The sequence below is a fragment of the Corythoichthys intestinalis genome, chromosome 13 (assembly GCF_030265065.1).
Source record: "Corythoichthys intestinalis isolate RoL2023-P3 chromosome 13, ASM3026506v1, whole genome shotgun sequence".
Taxonomy (NCBI): Eukaryota; Metazoa; Chordata; class Actinopteri; order Syngnathiformes; family Syngnathidae; genus Corythoichthys; species Corythoichthys intestinalis.
The window spans coordinates 18,500,064-18,520,962 of NC_080407.1; the positions used below are offsets into that span (position 1 = coordinate 18,500,064).

At 38.2% G+C, this 20,899-nt stretch overlaps 1 protein-coding gene across 5 annotated transcripts in view; it reads left to right on the top strand.

The window, feature by feature from the left end:
- The window catches only part of brd1a (bromodomain containing 1a), a 25,513-nt gene extending 9,533 nt beyond the window's left edge, over nucleotides 1–15,980 (top strand). The window contains exons 7-13 of one of the 5 annotated variants that reach the window (XM_057855195.1): nucleotides 1,896–2,150; nucleotides 2,208–2,732; nucleotides 5,852–5,984; nucleotides 6,053–6,186; nucleotides 6,319–6,428; nucleotides 12,452–12,606; nucleotides 14,544–15,977. In XM_057855195.1, coding sequence (XP_057711178.1) covers nucleotides 1,896–2,150; nucleotides 2,208–2,732; nucleotides 5,852–5,984; nucleotides 6,053–6,186; nucleotides 6,319–6,428; nucleotides 12,452–12,606; nucleotides 14,544–14,727 — 1,496 coding nt within the window. In that variant the 3' untranslated portion in view covers nucleotides 14,728–15,977. The other 4 variants (XM_057855198.1, XM_057855194.1, XM_057855196.1 and 1 more) reach the window with 4 other exon arrangements.
- Nucleotides 15,981–20,899: the final 4,919 nt, after the last annotated feature.

The following is a 20,899-nucleotide window of genomic DNA, read 5'->3' on the forward strand; positions in this document are numbered from 1 at the left end:
GGTCTTAACAGGGAGCAGCTGGATTCAGCCAGGTTAGACAAGTTATGGCATATTCGAATAAACAAGTAATCTGATTACGGACATTTAATGTGTTGCAGAATAAATATTAGGAGATGTAAAACAAAAGCTAGCTAAGATTGCACTTTCAAAATCAAATTCCCAAGTGTTTCTTCAAACTTTACAGGCATGCACTTTCATTTCAAAATAAATAAAAATACATGAGCTTAGCCTCAAACGGTATTAAAAAATAAGTAAATGAGGATCTTAGTACCACAAAAGTACATTGGCTAACGTAGCAAAAGTCAAAAAGCAAAAGTTTTTTATTACAGTGTTCTGAACAAAACAAAACTGCTAAATAAACTAAATTACAAATGCTTTAAAAAGACATTCGCTCAAACAAAAACTTACCTATGTTGCTCTTAACAAGCAGCACTGGATTCAGCCATGTTAAATGAGAAAAACACCACATGCTCAAAAAAATGCCACATGCCAAAATCCATTTTGCCATATACATAAAGAATATGCCGCATGGCAAAAAAAAATGCCACATTCCAAAATCTATTTTGCCACATACCCCAAAAAAATCCACCTGGCAAACTCAAATTTGCCACATAAAAAAAAAAAAAATTGTCACATGGCAAAAAAAAAGCCACATGCCAAAATCCATTTTGCCACATACAAAAAATGCTACATTGCAAAATCAATTTTGCCACATGCCCCAAAAAAATGCCACATGCTAAAATCCATTTTGCCACATAACAAGAAAAAATGCCACATGCCAAAAACAATTTTGCCACATGGAAAAAAAAAAAAGCTACATGGCAGAAAAAACGCCACATGGCAAAATCCATAGTGCCACATAGCAATAAAATGCCACATTGCAAACAACGCCACATGGCGAAATCTTTTTTGCCACATAGCAACAAAAAAATGCCACATGCCAAAAACAATTTTGCCACATGGGAAAAAAAAAAAGCTACATGGCAGAAAAAACGCCACATGGCAAAATCCATAGTGCCACATAGCAATAAAATGCCACATTGCAAACAACGCCACATGGCGAAATCTTTTTTGCCACATTGCAAAAAAATGCCACATGGCAAAATCCATTTTGCCACATGGCAAAAAGAATGCCACATAGCAAAATCCATTTTGCCATATGGCAAATGCCACTTTTCTCGGCCCTTCTGTGAAGCTTTGCTGCCAATTGGTTCAAAGCTTCGTGGTGGTTCATTATGTCTTATGACAGTCATATGATGCCGCTGTCAAATAAAGCATTACCGGTGTTCTGCCAAAATCTTCTACATCGGCGAAACGTCTACATTAGTTGAATTTGACACCCAAAGTACTACAGTACACTCTAAACTTGTTTAGTTTAGATGCATACAGGAATAACGTACAAAAAAAATGCCTGCAGAAAATGCTTAAATGTAGTTATATCAAATAAGGACGGTTTAAATACGTTACGTGACTAATGTGGTCAACTGCTTCAAAGCTAACACAAAAAAACACAATGGTTAAAAGTATGCAAGGGTAATAAATGCAAAAAGTATCTCTGAGGCAGTGAAAAGGGTCTACATGACAAAATTAAAAAAAAAATAGTGAGTACTTGCCGCTTCTAACCGATGTGCGCATGCGTGTGGATGCTTGCGCAAGCGCGCTGAGCATAGGACGTAGGACGTTTCGCCGCGTAGTAAGGTATGGCCGAACACCGGTTAATATCTTTTGGTGTAAATATCCCATAATACAGTGAGGACAGCTGACACTTATAGTCCAGTGCAGCTTATCTATAAACAAAAGCAATTTTAATGTCACATTTAATGCGTGGCGGCTTATAGTGAGGTGTGTCTTACCAGTGGGAAAATTACGATTATCTTTTTTTTTTTCCCCCTCAGTGGATCGCTTACTCAAGCCCACCAATCGAAACCATTTGCCTCTTGAGAAGCAGCTGCAGCAACTTCTAGAGAAGTTTGACCTCACGTGCGCCATGAAGTCCAGCCCGTCCCGCAGCAAACGCATCAAGCTGCTGAAAAAGACCATCAACGACGTGCGCAGCGACATGAGCTTGAAGAGACTCCAGCCTAACATCTCGTACTTTAAGCCTGAGGAGAATTGGAAGCTGAATGGACTGAATTCCCAAGACGACGAAGGTAGGTACCTACGTGAAAGCTTTTGTGAGCTTGTGTTGATTTCTCTCCCCTTGGCAGATAAGTCTCTCCCTCCTAAACTGGAGCCTTCCGACGCCATTCCTCCTCTCGTCCACTCCGAGGCGGACCCTGAGCCCCCCACTCTCAAACCCGTTGACGCCACACCGGATTGTGATGATAAAACTCCCGATAAAGTCCCCAAATTCGATAGTACGCACTTAAATGGCCGCTCCCTTAACAACCTCCAGAGTTCTTTATTCGACGGTGACGTCCGAGTTGTTGCCACTTCCACACTAGCCGAACCGGCTGGCACCGTTAGCCGGCGGACCGCCGTTCTTTTCTGCAAATCCAAATCTCCGAGTCCCCGCAAGCCAATGAGGGGCGACGGTCAAGAACTGGTTCAGCGTAAAGACGACGACGAGCAAGTCGGCAACGGCACCAGCACGCAATTGGCGTCCAAATCCTTCTTGTCAGTAGTCATTCCCAGACTGGAGACGTTACTGCACAGCAAAAAGAGGAAACTTTTGGTAAGCCAGGAGGACCTTGAGGAGGATGGAAAAGCTCCTATAAAAAGACTTGACATGGGTAAGTCCCAACTAGTGCTGCAACGATTAATCGATTAACTTTAATTCGATTTGAATTGAATTTTGCTGTTTTGAGTATTCTTTTAATTAAAGTGGCGTTGTAATTGTTTGTTTTGAAAGTGTTGGCATTTAGATTTATTGATTTGGGTGGATGCACTGCCCTCTAGTGGCGACAGTGAATATGATATAAATCATTTCACTTGGCCACTTCCAGCTGCTCTCTGTTTCGACCTACAGTGCCTTGCAAAAGTATTCGGGCCCCCTTGAATCTTGCAACCTTTCGCCACATTTCAGGCTTCAAACATAAAGATATGAAATTTAATTTTTTTGTCAAGAATCGACAACAAGTGGGACACAATCGTGAAGTGGAACAACATTTATTGGATAATTTAAACTTTTTTAACAAATAAAAAAACTGAAAAGTGGGGCGTGCAATATTATTCGGCCCCTTTACTTTCAGTGCAGCAAACTCACTCCAGAAGTTCAGTGAGGATCTCTGAATGATCCAGTGTTGTCCTAAATGACCGATGATGATAAATAGAATCCAAATGTGTGTAATCAAGTCTCCATATAAATGCACCTGCTCTGTGATCGTCTCAGGGTTCTGTTTAAAGTGCAGAGAGCATTATGAAAACCAAGGAACACACCAGGCAGGTCCGAGATACTGTTGTGGAGAAGTTTAAAGCCGGATTTGGATACAAAAAGATTTCCCAAGCTTTAAACATCTCAAGGAGCACTGTGCAAGCCATCATATTGAAATGGAAGGAGCATCAGACCACTGCAAATCTACCAAGACCCGGCCGTCCTTCCAAACTTTCTTCTCAAACAAGGAGAAAACTGATCAGAGATGCAGCCAAGAGGCCCATGATCACTCTGGATGAACTGCAGAGATCTACAGCTGAGGTGGGAGAGTCTGTCCATAGGACAACACTCAGTCGTACACTGCACAAATCTGGCCTTTATGGAAGAGTGGCAAGAAGAAAGCCATTTCTCAGAGATATCCATAAAAAGCCTCGTTTAAAGTTTGACACAAGCCACCTGGGAGACACACCAAACATGTGGAAGAAGGTGCTCTGGTCAGATGAAACCAAAATGGAACTTTTTGGCCACAATGCAAAACGATATGTTTGGCGTAAAAGCAACACAGCTCATCACCCTGAACACACCATCCCCACTGTCAAACATGGTGGTGGCAGCATCATGGTTTGGGCCTGCTTTTCTTCAGCAGGGACAGGGAAGATGGTTAAAATTGACGGGAAGATGGATGCAGCCAAATACAGGAACATTCTGGAAGAAAACCTGTTGGTATCTGCACAAGACCTGAGACTGGGACAGAGATTTATCTTCCAACAGGGCAATGATCCAAAACATAAAGCCAAATCTACAATAGAATGGTTCAAAAATAAACGTATCCAGGTGTTAGAATGGCCAAGTCAAAGTCCAGACCTGAATCCAATCGAGAATCTGTGGAAAGAGCTGAAGACTGCTGTTCACAAACACTCTCCATCCAACCTCACTGAGCTCGAGCTGTTTTGCAAGGAAGAATGGGCAAGAATGTCAGTCTCTCGATGTGCAAAACTGATAGAAACATACCCCAAGCGACTTGCAGCTGTAATTGGAGCAAAAGGTGGCGCTACAAAGTATTAACGCAAGGGGGCCGAATAATATTGCACGCCCCACTTTTCAGTTTTTTATTTGTTAAAAAAGTTTAAATTATCCAATAAATTTTGTTCCACTTCACGATTGTGTCCCACTTGTTGTTAGTTCTTGACAAAAATTAAAATTTTATATCTTTATGTTTGAAGCCTGAAATGTGGCGAAAGGTTGCAAGGTTCAAGGGGGCCGAATACTTTTGCAAGGCACTGTACATAAGCTAATCTATGTTTTTAGGCATTCGTAATTTGGTTTATAGTAAATTTACAGCTGGGCCAAGAACGAAAAGTGATATTTGGTATGTGGCAAAATGGAGTTTGCCAAGTGGCATTTTTTTCTTGGAATGTGGCCAAATGGATTTTGCTACGTGGCCTTTTTTTTCGGTATGTGGCAAAATGGATTTTGTCATGTGGCATTTTTTGGGGGGTATGTGGCAAAATGGATTTTACTATGTGGCATTTTATGGAGATACGTGGGAAAATAGATTTTGCCATGTGGCATTTTTTTAATGTGGCATAATAGATTTTAGCATGTGGCAAAATGGATTTTGGCATGTGATATTTTTTTGGGGTATGTCGCAAAATTGATTTAGGCATGTGGTATTTTTGTCAGGTATGTGGCAAAATGGATTTTGCTATGTGGCATATTTTGGGGGTATGTGGCAAAATGGATTTTACTATGTGGTATTTTATGGGGATATGTGGGAAAATAGATTTTGCTATGTGGCATTTTTTTTGTATGTGGCAAAATTGATTTTGCCATGTGGCGTTATTTTTGGTATGTGGCACAACTGATTTTGCCATGTGGCATTTTTTTGGTATATGACAAAATGGATTTTGGCATGTGTCATTGTTTTTTTTGGTACGTGGCAAAATTGATTTTGGCATGTGGCATTTTTTTCAGTATGTCGCAAAATTGATTTTGACATGTGGCATTTTTTCGGGGCATGTGGGAAAATGGATTTTGCCATGTAGCATTTTATTGAGGTACTGTATGTGGCAAAATTTATTTTTGCCATGTGACATTTTTTTTAATGTGGCAAAATCGTGGCAAAATTGACTTTAGCATGTGGCATTTTTTTTGCCATGTGGCAATTTTTTTGGTATGTGGCAAAATTTATTTAGCCTTGTGGCATTTTTTTAATGTGGCAAAATGGATTTTGGCATTTGGCATTTTTTTGCCATGTGGCCTTTTTTTGATACGTTGCAAAATTGATTTTGCCATGTGGCAGTTTATTTGGTATGTGGCATTTTTTTGGTATGTGGCAAAATTCTGCCATTTTGTGGGAATATGTGTTGGAACCATTAAGAGCATTGTAAAAAACTAAACAAAACTTTTTTTATAGCAGAAAGTGATCTGTTTAAAAGGTAGTGGAAAAATGTTATTGAAAGTCATTAAGAAGTGCTTAAATTTAGCCATGTAAACGGTGTACGAACTCTGTTTTATATACATTTTATGTCCGTTCAGGGCTGCCGAGAAGTTTCCTGGACGTAGAGGAGGAGAAAGAACTTGGCCAGCCCAGCAGAGCTGCAGAACCGAGACGACGCTGCGCTTCCGAGTCTTCCATCTCCTCGTGCAACAGTCTTCCTGGAGGCGCCGGGTATGCTTTAGCATCCCGTTAATCTCAGGGAAAAGAACCGCTGAGCATTTTTCTTGTCTCCTTCCTAGAACTATCCTAAGTCTTCCAAAGTGCGGGAAGGGGAAACCCGCCTTGTTGCGGAGAAACACTTCGGACGATAAGAACGAGTTAATCGCCTGCATCGAAAACCGGAATTTTGCCAAAGCCGCACGTATCGCCGCAGGTACGTTTTGGGTATGAAATTTGCTACTAACAGCGTCCAAGCAGTCAACAAAAATTCTCATTTGGCTCATAAACATGGCCGAGCGAGCGCAATAACTGTCAATTTCCAACCCTGTGTTTTTCCATCCTGTAGAGGTTGGCAACAGCAATATTTGGATGCCCGCTAGTGCTGCAACAGTTGCACTGGAACCCCTCAAGCTAGTTTGGGCCAAATGTAGCGGATACCCCTCCTATCCTGCTTTGGTGAGTGTTGGTTGCGAATTAGATAATCCTCCATAAAAGTAAGGCATAATAGTTGTTGTAAATACAGGGTGTTCCAAAATGGTTGACCTCATTCTAAATGCCCATATCTCGAAAACTACTTGATGGATCTTTATGAAACTAAATACACTTCATGTTGAAGATCATAAGTTTTAATTTCTTTTCTAATTTCTAATTTGTTTTGTAGTTGGTGCCTTCTTTGGAAAATTTGTGAAGAAGGCACGCTGCACTGTCTTCGGCGACTGTGTCCTTTTCTTTTGACATGAACGGCATTTCTTAACCTGAAAAGATAGAAATGCCAAACGTTACACACAAAAACTTGAAACGTTTCTACACAAGCTGTGAAAATTTGAGGTCATTTCAATGAAAATTGTCAAAATGATTGGCCTACAAAATGGGGTCAAACATTTTGGAACACCCTGTACAGTAACAAGGTTGCAAATTTTGTACTATTGTTAGCTTTCTTTCAGCTTTTTATCGAGATTTTACTGTTGACCAAGAGGACACTTTATGTAAATTTGGTCAAGAAAATATTAAAATTCTATATGTTGTTCTTAAAATAAGCATAACAAATTCGCAAATCAATACTAATTTTAGCTTTTTCGCAGGAAGAGAAGCTAGCTCTCTAGCTAGCTTTTTAATCCTTCTCAGAAGCTAACTTACTTACAGTGGGGCAAATAAGTATTTAGTCAACCACTAATTCTGCAAGTTCTCCCACTTGAAAATAATAGAGAGGCCTGTAATTGTCAACATGGGTAAACCTCAACCATGAGAGACAGAATGTGGAAAAAAAAACTGAAAATCACATTGTTTGATTTTTAAAGAATTTATTTGAAAATCATGGTGGAAAATAAGTTTTTGGTCAATACCAAAAGTTCAGCTCAGTACTTTGTTATGTACCCTTTGTTGGCAATAACAGAGGCCAAACCTAGAGCAGTGACGTTTTGGCCCTGTCGTTGGGCAACACAGACTTCAACACCCTCCACAGATTTTCTATGGGGTTGAGATGAAATGCTTCTTACGAAGCCACTCCTTTGTGGCCCTGGATGTGTGTTTGGGATCATTGTCTTGCTGAAAGGCCCAGCCCCGTCTCATCTTCAATGCCTTTTGCTGATGGAAAGAGATTTTCACTCAAAATCTCTCGATACATGGCCCCATTCATTCTTTCCTTTACACAGATCAGTCGTCCTGGTCCTTTTGCAGAAAAACAGCCCCAAAGCATGATGTTTCCACCCCCATGCTTCACAGTGGGTATGGTGTTCTTCGGATGCAATTCAATATTCTTTCTCCTCCAAACACGAGAACCAAAAAGTTCTATTTTGGTTTAATCTGACCATAACACATTCTCCCGGTCCTCTTCTGGATCATCCAAATGCTCTCTAGCGAACCGCAGACGGGCCTGGACGTGTACTGGTTTTAGCAGGGGGACACGTCTGGCATTGCAGGATTTGAGTCCCTGGCGGCGCATTGTGTTCCTGATAGTAGCCTTTGTTACTGTAGTCCCAGCTCTCTGTTGGTCATTCACTAGGTCCCCCCCTGTGGTTCTGGGATTTTTGCTCACCGTTCTTATCATTTTGACGCCACAGGCTGAGATCTTGCATGGAGCCCCAGATCGAGGGAGATTATCAGTGGTCTTGTATGTCTTCCATTTTCTAATAATTGCTCCCACAGTTGATTTTTTTTTTAACACCAAGCGTTTTTACCTATTGCAGATTCAGTCTTCCCAGCCTGGTGCAGGTCTACAATTTTGTCTCTGGTGTCCTTCGACAGCTCTTTGGTCTTGGCCATAGTGGCGTTTGGAGTGTGACTGACTGAGGTTGTGGACAGGTGTCTCTCATACCGATAATGAGTTAAAACAGGTGCCATTAATACAGGTAACAAGTGGAGCCTCGTTAGACCTCATTAGAGGAAGTTAAACCTCTTTGACAGCCAGAAATCTTGCTTGTTTGTAGGTGACCAAATACTTATTTTCCACTCTAATTTGGAAATCTTTAAAAATCAAACACTGTGATTTTCTTTTTTTCCCCCCAACATTCTGTCTCTCATGGTTGAGGTTTACCCATGTTGACAATTATAGGCCTCTCTAATCTTTTCAAGTAGAACTTGCACGATTGGTGGTTGACTAAATACTTATTTGCCCCATTGTATGTTAATAAGTCAATAAAAATGAAAAATAGTTGTCATATTTTAGTCAGATTTGCAAATCTGTAGTAATGTGAGCTTTTTCTCAGGTATAAACGCTTGCTGTTTCGCTAGCTTTAACTACGGACTAAGACGACAATTTAAATTAGGTAAAGAAATTAGTAAAATTCTATTTGTTTTCTAATATGCATAGCAAGGTTTCAAATCAGTACTAATGTTAGCTTTTTCTCAAGAATAGAAGCGAGCTCTTGGCTATTTTTTTTAATTGCCTTCCAAGAAGCTACCTAACTTATGTAAATATATCAATAAAAATATAAAAATAATTGTCCTATTTTATTCATATGTACAACAGGGTCAGGGTTGCAAATCTGTAGTGACGTTAGCGTTTTTCAGGCGTAAAAAGCTAGCTATTAAGCTAGCTGTACTCCAACAAACATGGAAGCTTTTTCTGCTGACCGAGAAGACAATTAAAGTAAATTAATTCAAGAAAATATTAAAATTCTCTATAGTCTTAAAATATACATAACAAGGTTTCAAATCCGTACAAATGTTAGCCTTTTCGCAGGAGTAGAAGCTAGCTTTTTAGCCAGCTGTTACTATGGACCAAGACAACAAACTTAGGAGTAAAAGCTCACGAAAGAGTTTTTACTGCTGACCAAGAGGACAATTTATGTAAATTACCTCAAGAAAATATTCAATTTCTATAGTCTTATTCTTAAAATATGCATAACAAGGTAGCAAATCCGTATTAATGTTAGCCTTTTCGCATGAGGAGAAGCTAGCTTTTTAGCTAGCTGTTACTATGGACCAAGAGAACAAACTTAGGAGTAAAAGCTGACCAAGAGGACAATTTATGTAAATGACCTCAAGAAAATATTGAAAGTTTATAGTCCTATTCTTAAAATATGCATGACAAGGTCACAAATCCGTACTAATGTTAGCCTTTTCGCTGGAGGAGAAGCTAGCTTTTCAGCTAGCTGTTACCATGGACCAAGACAACAAACTTAGGAGTAAAAGCTAGCTGTTTAATGAGCTTTGACTGCTGACCAAGAGGACAATTTATGTAAATTACCTCAAGAAAATATTCAAATTTTATTGTCTTATTCTTAAAATATGCATAACAAAGTCGCAAATCCATACTAATGTTAGATTTTCGCAGGAGATGTTAGCTTTTAGCTAGCTGTTACTTTTGACCAAGACAAAAAACTTAGGAGTAAAAGCTAGCTGTTTAGCGAGCTCTTACTTCTGACCAAGAGGACAATTTATGTAAATTTCCTCAAGAAAACATTAAAATTCTATCGTCTTATTCTTAAAATATGCACAACACGGTCCCAAATCTGTTCTAATCTTAGCCTTTTCGCAGGAGTAGTAGCTAGCTCTTTAGCTAGCTTTTATTTCCTAGCCAACTTGCTTATGAAAATAAGTTAATAAAAATAAAAAAAGTCTTATTTTTAAGGCTGTCAAATATATCGCGTAAACGGGCGGTCATTAATTTTTTTAATCACTACCTTACGTTGTTAAAGACACGGTGGAAGAATGGCATGGAGCCCGATGTGACGTCACTGCTCGGCGATGTCAACAATGACAAGCTATTCGTTTATTTTTTTGATGGAAAATTTTACAAATTTTATTAAAATGAAAACATTAAGAGGAGTTTTTAATATAAAATTACTATAACTTGTACTCAAATTATCTTTTGAGAACTACAAGTCTTTCTATCTGTGGATCCCTTTAACAGAAAGAATGTTAATGCCATCTTGTGGATTTATTGTTATACTAATAGCAAATCGGTACTAATTTTAGCATTTTCGCAGGAATAGAAGCTCGCTGTTTAGCTATCTTTTACCGCCTTCCAAGAAGCTAACCTATGTAAATAAGTCAATAAAAATAGAAAATATCTTATTTTAGTCATGCACAACAGTGTTGCTAATCTGCTGTAATATTAGCTTTTTTTGAGGTGTAAAGACTAGATGTTTAGCTAGCTGTTACTTCGGACATTTTATCCAAATTAAGTAAAAAAAAAAATTAAATTCTATATGTTCTTATCCTTATAAATAATCTTTATAAAATGCTTAGCAACGTTGCAAATCTGTTGTGTATTGTTTGCGTTTTCTTAGGAATAGAAGCTAGCTGTTGAGCTCACTTTTACAGCCTTCCAAGAAGCTAACTTATGTAAATAAGTAAATATAAACCAAATAAATCTTAATTTAGTCATACACCACAGGATCGCAAATCAGCAGTAATGTTAGCTTTTTCTAGAAAGGAATAGAAACTAGCTGTTGAGCTAACTTCTGCCTTTCAAGAAGCTAGCTAACTTATTAGCTATCTTCGTCATGCACAACAGGGTTGCAAATCTGTAGTGATGTTAGCTTTTTCTTAAGTGTACAATCTAGCTGTTTAGCTAGCTGTTCCTCTGGACTAAGACCCACAATTTACCCAAATTAGGCAAAAAATATTAAATTCTATCTGTTCTTATCCTTATAAAATGCATTACAAGGTTGAACATTGGTACTAATTTTACCATTTTCGCAGGAATAGAAGCTAGCTCGTTAGCTAGCTTTTACTTCCTTCCAATAAGCTAACTTACCTTTGTAAATAAGTCAATAAAAACAAAAAATATCTTATTTTAGTCACGCGCAACAGGGTTGCTAATCAGTAGTAATGTTAGCCTTTTCTCAGGAATAGAAGCTTGCTTTTGAGCTAACTTTTACAGCCTTCCAAGAAGCTAACCTATGTAAATAAGTCAATAAAAATCAGCAAATCTATATTAATGTTAACTTTTTCTCAGGCGTAAAAATGAGCTGTTTAGCTAGCCGTTACTACGCACTAAGACGAGAATTTATCCAAATTAGGTAAAAAAAAAAAAAAAAAAATTCTATCTGTTCTTATCCTTATAAAATGCATAACAAGGTTGAACGCTGGTACTAATTTTACCATATTCGCAGGAATAGAAGCTAGCTCGTTAGCTAGCTTTTACTTCCTTTCAAGAAGCATACTTACCTTTGTAAATAAGTCAATAAAAACAAAAAATAACTTATTTTAGTCACGCGCAACAGGGTTGCTAATCAGTAGTAATGTTAGCTTTTTCTCAGGAATAGAAGCTAGCTTTTGAGCTAACTTTTACAGCCTTCCAAGAAGCTAACCTATGTAAATAAGTCAATAAAAATCAGCAAATCTATATTAATGTTAACTTTTTCTCAGGCGTAAAAACTAGCTGTTTAGCTAGCTGTTACTCCGCACTAAGACGACAATTTATCCAGGTAAAAAAAATTAAATTCTATCTGTGCTTATCCTTATAAAATGCGTAACAAAGTTGCAAATCGGTACTAATTTTAGCATTTTCGCAGGAATTGAAGATAGCTTGTTAGCTAGCTGTTACTGCCTTTCAAGAAGCTAACTTACCAACGTAAATAAGTCAATAAAACAAAAAAATATCTTAAAAAATATTTTAGTCATAAAAAACAGGGTTGCAAATCTGTAGTGTTGTTAGCTTTTTCTCAGGAATAGAAGCTAGCTGTTGAGCTAACTTTCCCTCCAAGAAGCTAACTTACTTATACTATATAACTTAATATACTTTTAAATAAGTAAATAAAAGCAATTGTTTTATTTTAGTCATTTGCACAGCAGGGTTGCAAATCTGTAGTTAGCTTTTTACAGGAGTAAACTGTTACAACAAACCTAGCAGTAAAGCTAGCTGTTTAAATACGTCACGAAACTGTTTTAGGGACATAAAATATCCTCCAATTCTGGAGTCAACATCCAGCATTTCCTCATATAGTCCTCTTGATGGCAGCATTTAACAGCTAGCCTCAGATGTACCGGCCTTCACGAGCCCTATGTCAATTTCCTTCATATCCTGGTAGATCATTGACCCCCACATGCCGCGCGTTGGCTGCCAGCACAACGGGGTGTCCATCCCCATGCCCCCCATGGACGTGCTCCGCATCGGAGAAACGATGCAGTACAAATCCGACGAGAAACTCTACCTCGTGCTCTTCTTCGATAACAAACGCAGCTGGTGAGTAAGGGGGTGGGAATCTGTGGGTACCTCACGATACGATTTGCCGATCTCACAATATCTCAGCTCACTTCCTGTACATTTTGGGTCTCATCCTGTTGATTTTGGGGCATTTCCGGGTCACCTGTTGATTTTGGGTCACTTCCTTTACATTTTGGGTCACTTCCTGTTGATTTTGGGTCACTTCCTTAATATTTCTGGGTCACTTCCTGTTGATTTCAGGGCATTTCTAGGTCACTTCTTGTTGCTTTTCGGGCATTTCCGGGTAACTTCCTATTGGTTTCGGCTAACTTCTAACTTCCATTACATTTTGGTTCATTTCCTGTTGATTTTTAGTCACTTCCTGCTCATTTTGTGGCATATACAGGTCACTTCCTTTTCAGTTTGGGTCATTTCCTGTTGATTTTTTGTCAGTTCCTGTTGATTTCGGGCCATTTCCAAGTCACTTTCTGTTGATTTCGGGGCATTTATGGTTGACTTCTTATTGATTTTGGTTCACTTCCTTTACTTTTTGGGTCAATTCCATTAGATTTTTTAGTCACTTCCTGTCGATTTTGGTGCACTTACAGGTCATCTCCTTTACATTTCGGGTTACTTCTTGTTGATTTTTGGTCATTTCCTGTTGATTTTGGGGCATTTACAGGTCACTTTCTTTATATTTTGTGTCATTTCCTGTTTATTCTGGGTCACTTCCTGTTGATTTCGGGCCATTTACAGGTCACATAGGTCACTTTCTGTTGAATTTAGCTCACTTTCTTTACATTTTGGGTCACTTCCTGTTGATTTTGGGGCATTTCCAGGTCATTTCCTGGTCATCGGTCACTTTCTGCTGATTTCAGCTCACTTCCTGTTGATTTCGGGCCATTTCCAGGTCACTTTGTGTCCATTTTGTGGCATATATGGGTGACTTCTTATCGATTTTGGCTCACTTTCTTGACATTTTGGGGTATTTCCTGTTGATTTTTGGTCAATCCCTGTTGATTTTGGGGTATTTACAGATCACTTGAAACATTTTAGGTCATTTCCTTTGGATTTTTGGTCACTTGCTGCTGATATCTGGCCATTTCCGGGTCACTTTCTGTTGATTTTAGGGGATTTACGGGTAACTTCTTATTGATTTCGGCTCACTTCCTGAACATTTTGGGCCATTTCCTCTTGATTCTGGGGCTTTTCCGGGTCACTTCCTAAACATTTTGGGTCACTTGCTATTGATTTCGGGCCATTTTCCGGTAACTTCCTGTTGATTTTAGTGCAATTCCGGGTAACTTACTAAGGATTTTAGCTCACCTCCTTTACATTTTGTACCTTACTGGTCATCGCGCACTTCCTGTACATTTTGGGTCACTTCCTGTTGATTTTAGGGCATTTACAAGTCACTTCTTGTTGATTTTGCCTCACTTCCTTTACATTTTGGGTCACTTTATGTTGATTTTGGGGCATCTACAAATCACTTCCTGTTGATTTTGGCTCACATCCTTTACATTTCTGGGTCCCTTCCTGTTGATTCTGGGGTTTTTACAAGTGACTTCCTGCTCATAGGTCGCATTCTGTTGATTTCAGCTCACTTCCTGTACATTTTGGGTCACTTCCTGTTGATTCTGGGGCATTTCCAAGTCACTTCCTATTGATTTTGGGTCACTTCCTTTACATTTTGAGTCAATTCCTGTTCATTTTTGGCCATTTCCAGGTTACTTCCTATTCATTAGTCACTTCCTATTGATTTTGGCTCAATTCCTTTACATTTTGGGTCACTTCCTGTTGGTTTTGTGGCTTTTACAGGTCACTTCGTGGTCATAGATCACTTTCTGTTGATTTCAGCACACTTCCTGTACGTTTTGGGTCACTTACTGTTGATTCTGGGGCATTTACAGGTCACTTCCTATTGATTTCAGCTCACCGACATAACAAAAATTCACTCGACACGTTCTCCTTTGCAGGCAGTGGCTTCCTCGATCCAAAATGGTTCCCCTGGGCATGGACAAAACCATCGACAAGATCAAAATGATGGAAGGCCGCACGTCAAGCATCCGCAAGGCGGTCCAGGTGGCGTTCACTCGCGCCATGAACCACTTGAGCATCGTACGAGACGAGCCGGTCAGCGACCTCAGCGACGTGGACTGACGAAACGTCGATGTTTACTCTAACAAACTCCCAAACATGCTGCTCGAACGTCATTTTTGTCCTTCAGAACATTTCAAAATTGACTGTCGTACTGTGGTTTCAATCAGTTTTATATTTAAACTGTAAATTTTGTACAGTTGCTCACTAATTTATTTACTCATTTTGAACAATATGACTTTGTATTTAAGAAAAAAATTCAACTCAATTTTTTTTAAGGCTGAATTTGTCTGAAATGATTCCTTCTGCCCGCTTTTAAATTATTGAACTTTATTACCAGGCCGTTTGGTATTATAATCATTTTTGTATGGAATAGTTTTAGTCTATTTTTGTTCCTTATAATAAGTATATTTATATGGTTTGAAGACAATTGTCTGATTATGTGGACAGACCAAAAAAAACGCTTCACACATTTAAGTTGTTGCCAAAAAAAAGTCATTCTAACATGACACGTTGTCTGTTTATATTTAATTTTACGTGTGTTAAGCATTTTTCAATGTCTTTTTTTAAATTCCAGGTTTATGTGGAAAACGTCAAAAGTGGCACATTTTGTAATGGATTCTTGCCTTCTTTTTCACTCATTTTTTTTTTTTTTTCCCCCAGACTAATTTTGTATTTAGTGGTTTTTATTAAGTCAAAAGCAAAAAAAAAATAAAATGTACAAATATAAACGTAGCTATGTGGGATTTTTCTTCTGAGGCTCTGTGGGGGGGGTTTGATAACAACCTCAAGATGTCAGACTCCTGACATCATGAAAAGCACCATATTAACCTAGTGTATGCTAATGCTAATTAGCTTTGTATTTAGCTAACGAGCTAAATAAAACATTCTAGCTTTTTACACGCACTGAAGCCTGAAAAATATTAATATTACCTTAATTTTCGGACTATAAGCCGCTACCTTTTCCCCTAATTTTGAAACTTGTGTCTTATTTGTTGATATACGAGTATTTATTAACTGGTAACACTTTTTTAAGACAGCGACTATGTACGTCTAAATTTTTCATTCATATTAAATGACAGAAAAACAAACCAAAATCCATTTTGCCACATACCAAAAATAATGCCACGTGTCAAAATACATCAATTAGCCACATGGCAAATTAAAAAAAAATGCTACATGGTAAAGAAAAACTACCACATGGCAAAGAAAATGCCACATGGCAAAGTCCATTTTGCCACATGGCAAAAATACATTTGGCCACATGGCAAAAAAATGCTATATGGCCAAAAAATTCCACATGGTAAAGAAAAAATGCCACATGGCAAAAATACATTTGGCCACATGGCAAAAAAAAAAAAAAAAAAGCCACATGGCAAAATCCATTTTGCCACATGGCAAAAAAAGGCCACATGGCAAAATCAATTTCGCCATATGGCCCAAAAAAAAAAAAAAAAAAAAAGCCACATTCTAAACAAAAAAATGCCACATGGCAAAATCCATTTTGCCACATGGCAAAGAAATACATTTGGCCCCATGGCAAAAAAAGGACACATGGTAAAATCAATTTCGCCACATGATAAAAAAAGGCCACATGGTAAAAAAAAAAAAAAAAAAAGCCACATGGCAAAATCCATTTTGCCACATGGCAAAGAAATACATTTGGCCCCATGGCAAAAAAAGGCCACATGGTAAAATCAATTTCGCCACATGGTAAAAAAAAAAAAATGCCACATGGCAAAATCCATTTTTCCACATGGCAAATACCACTTTTAGATCTCGGCCCTGCTGAAAATAATAAAAGTGTCGGGGTTATTTTTCAAAACAAGCTGTACTGTTTGCAAAGTATCTTGATCCTTATATCCTTGGGGTTCAAACAGAAATTGAAATAAAGCAAGTATAATAAAAACATTTTTCCAAAAACATGAAAATTTGGTCTTTAATTGACATATTTTACACCGTGAATGTGGAAATAGGCCAAAATCAAGATTTATAACATATCATTTATCTATTTCTAGTTCTTCAATGTTGTATAAGACAAAGAAAATATGTCTAAAAACTATTTTCAACCCAAAAGATGTGAGAGTAATTCCCAAAAATAAATATTAAAAATAAATAAAATTGACCATTGTTGTCTTTACAGCATAACACCTGTGGAGTGCTTTGCATTACAAAAGCTGAATTATTTATCATACAATTCTTTTTTTTATGTAATGTATGTGTTTTTCCAAATAAAATTGAATATAATTCTATTTTTGACACAAATATCTCTTGAAACATCAAGCGCCCTTTTATTTGACCTTTGAATGTTTCCACGCAAAAATATGACGTCAAATTCAAGCGCCCTTCCAACTCTCTTCCCGGTGTTATTGCAGTTTGCCATTTCACCACTGAGCGGCGCTGTGGCCCCGTAATACACCCACTCCGTCAAAACGAACTCCTGATTTGGCGTTTAAATCAACTCTTCGTCGCACAGGTAGGACAAACAAAACTAATGTAAATATTTAAATAAGAATAATAAAAAATAATCATGTTTATTCCCCAACTTTTTACGAATGCTAACGTCCAAACGTTTCATATTTAATTCATGAAATATCAATCGCTTTGGCGTTGAAACGCCGACGTTATCTCCGGTCACGTCCAAAATGCAAACATCGCTTCAAAATGGACAAAGCCGAGGCTTTATTGTCCGTTATTTTGAGCCGGAGGCACTTTAAGAGCGCAAAGTAGCATCACGGGGATTAAACGAGCGAGTAATGGCTCTTCAGCCACCTTGAAGAAGCTTGAAAGACATCTCCCATCTTTACAAACAATTGCGGCTAATGAAGTCAGGCTGTTCGTCCGTCTTCACCTGAGATTAATTGGAGAGGTAAACAAAACAATGGAGTAGAGATCAAGCTCAATATCATACAGTGACTTTGACAGGTAGAACCATAGGCGGAGTTTGATTTTTGGAGCAGGGGGGGCACAACATGTTGATGACCCTGAAACGCAGTGTCAGCAATAAAATTAACTTCCAAGAATATTCATAATAATAGTTGACAATGAGCGTTTTTTGTTTCCCATCATCATGAGGGGAATTCTAAATCAGGCTGCTGAGGACAGCTATACTTTTCGCCAGGGATGAAAGTGGGCCGGAACGGTCAGGAACGCAGTTCCGGTGTTGTACCGAAATCTGCGATCCGTCAGAATCTGTGACGAAGGAGGGCGATGTTGCCAACAGCAAGGCCGACAGCAACGACGAAGAGGAAACGAAGAAGAACACTTACGCTAACGGCGTGAACTGCTACGTGAACGAGGCTCGCTACAAGTTGCGAGGCTTATTTTCCCTTTCACGGTATTAACGTCGTGACATTCGATCATGACATCGTTACTAAGAAAATGCTTTAAAAGTTTTGGATATTTCATGTGAATTTTTGACATTGTGAAATAGTCCGCTGTAATAAATTGCTATTATTCTTCATCATGATGAGGTTATTATGTAAATATCCCATTAAATAAATTACATAAAATGTATGGCTTTTGATGTTGTGAAAATGTACGCTTTTCTAAATTAGGTACTGTATTGTATTTGTGAAATTATGGAATTGTCCGCTCTTATAAATTACTTTCATTCTTTTAACTTATGACTCTTCCACACATGCACTCACAATTTCAAATGCATAAGGATAATGATATAAATATATGCCGTAGTCTGTGATTGATCTCGCTGTATTTTCCTTATGCTGTTGCCCAGCCCATCAAAGACAAATCCTTACTAATCTGACATTATTTTACCGTCACCTGAACATATAATACCTCAAAACGACCTCCACTATATTTTTACTGTCACAACCTCTGGTAGGTGCAGACGTGGCCGTCAGAAATTGTGATCCTCCCTATTGTGTCTAGAATGAAGTCACCACTAAGGCTCTCTGCTAATTTTCTGACAGCCCCCACCCATACTACATCTCCTCTCAATTGGACCCCAGAGTTTGTACATTTTGTCATCACTAAACATCACAGGAGGATCACAATTTCTGATAGGTGCAGATGTGGCTTACAGAAATTGTCAGCATCAGAAAATGTGATCCTCCTGTATTGTGTCTAAATTCAGTCAAGTCACCCTTAAGGCTCTTTGCTGATCTAGTGATAGTGATGTTTAGTGATGACAAAATGTACAAACTCTGGGGGTCCAATTGAGAGGAGATGTAGTATTGGGGGGGGGGGGGGGGGGTCAGAAAATCAGCAAAGAGCCTTAGTGGTGACTTCATTTTAGACACAATAGAGAGGATCACAATTTCTGATAGGTGCCGATGTGGCTTACAGAAATTGTCAGCATCAGAAAATGTGATCCTCCTGTATTGTGTCTAAAATCAGTCAAGTCACCCTTAAAGCTCTTTGCTGATCTAATGACAGACCCCACTTCCCCCAGTACATATTTTTTCAATTGGACCCCAGAGCTGAAAATTGGGTTAATCGGCTATTGCAAAAGTGCAAGTGTCAATGTTACAGCCCCACCTACAGTTGAGGAGGATCACAATTTCTGACAGCCACATTTGACCCTATCAGAAAATGTCATGATAAAGTGTACAGACTTTGGGGGTCAAATTGAGACAAGATGTGGTAGGGGGGAGTAGGAATAGTGTCAGGGGATCAGGAAAGAGCTTTAAGAGTGTTTTGATTGTTCTTAGAAACAGTAGAGGAGTATCACTATTTCCGACAGCCACATTTGCACCTATCGGAAAATGTAATAATTAAACATACACCCTCTGGGGGTCCAGTTGAGAGGATATATAGTAGGGGGGAGTTGGGATGGTGTCAAAAGATCAGCAAAGAGCTTTAAGAGTGACTTGATTGTTCTCAGACACAGTAGAGGAGTATCACCATTTCCGACAGCCACATCTGCACCTATGAGAAAACGTGACACTATAAATATAGTATCTGGTGGTCGTTTTGAGGACACATGCATTCAAATGACAGTAAGGGAATGTCAAATAAGTAAGGAATTGCCTTCGATGGGCTGGGAAATTGCATAAGTAAAATACAGCGAAATCACACACTAACTACCGCATTTACATTTATATCATTCATTGTCCTTATACATCGAAAATTGTGTATGCGTGAGTGTGTGAGGAAGAGTAATAAATTCATAATGTAATTTATAGGTGCAGATAATTTCATAATCTCAGAAATACAATACAGCAATTAATTTATTAGAACACACATTTTCACAACGTCAAAAGTCATACAATAAATGTAATTCATTGAAGAGGATATTTACACAATAACCTCGTCAGGAAGAATAAGAAGAAAAACCGCAATTTATTGCAGCTTACTATTTCACAATATCAAAAGTAATCTATTCAAGCAGAAATTTTCGAAACATCAAAAATTCATAATATACTGTATGATATAGCTACTGTATGTGATTTTTTGAAGCAGACATTTTCCAAATGTCAGCGTCATGATTAAATATCATGACGTTTATTCGGTGAAAGGGAAAATAAGCCTCGGCAACTTCGAGTGAATAGCCTCATTTACGTAGCAAATGGCTGTTTACGCCGTTAGCGTGAGTGGCCTTCTTCGATTCCTCATCTTCGTTGCTGTCGGCCTTGCTTTTGGCAACATCGCCCTCCTTCGTCACAGAATCTGACGGATCGCAGATTTCGGTACAACACCGGCATAAGATTCAGGGCCAGAACGCAGTTCCGGTATAAGATTCAGGGCCGGAATGCTGTTTCGGTACACGGTGCTTTGATTCCGAAAATAAGACGGCAACTGTCAAAACGCAATGTAAAAAAAAAAAATTTAAAAATGCTAAGCTGCCACACATGCGTTTCATATCCAAGAAGAAAAATTCAATGTTTGTGCGATCTTCAAAATATATTCCATTTAACTCTGCATAATATGTCATTTGTACTTATTTTTCTGGATGTTACTTATATCTGAATTATTTAAAAAAAAAAAAAAAAAAAAATTAAATGTTTACATTAACTTTAATTTTAATATACATCCTTTATTCTTAAGTAGTTAAAATTGAGATTTTGCATTTAGTATATGAGGAAATGAGGGAAAATAAAAATTAGGAGATGGATGTTGCGGTTATTGCTATTTTTGTTAACTTTTATTTTGCAAATCATTGAAAAAAATACAATTTTGAATGAAAAATAGTATTTGTATGTGTTATAAAAATAACTGCTAAAACTGTTTTCTTTGCATTTCAGTAAAGAGGTTTGACCCCCCCCCCATCCCC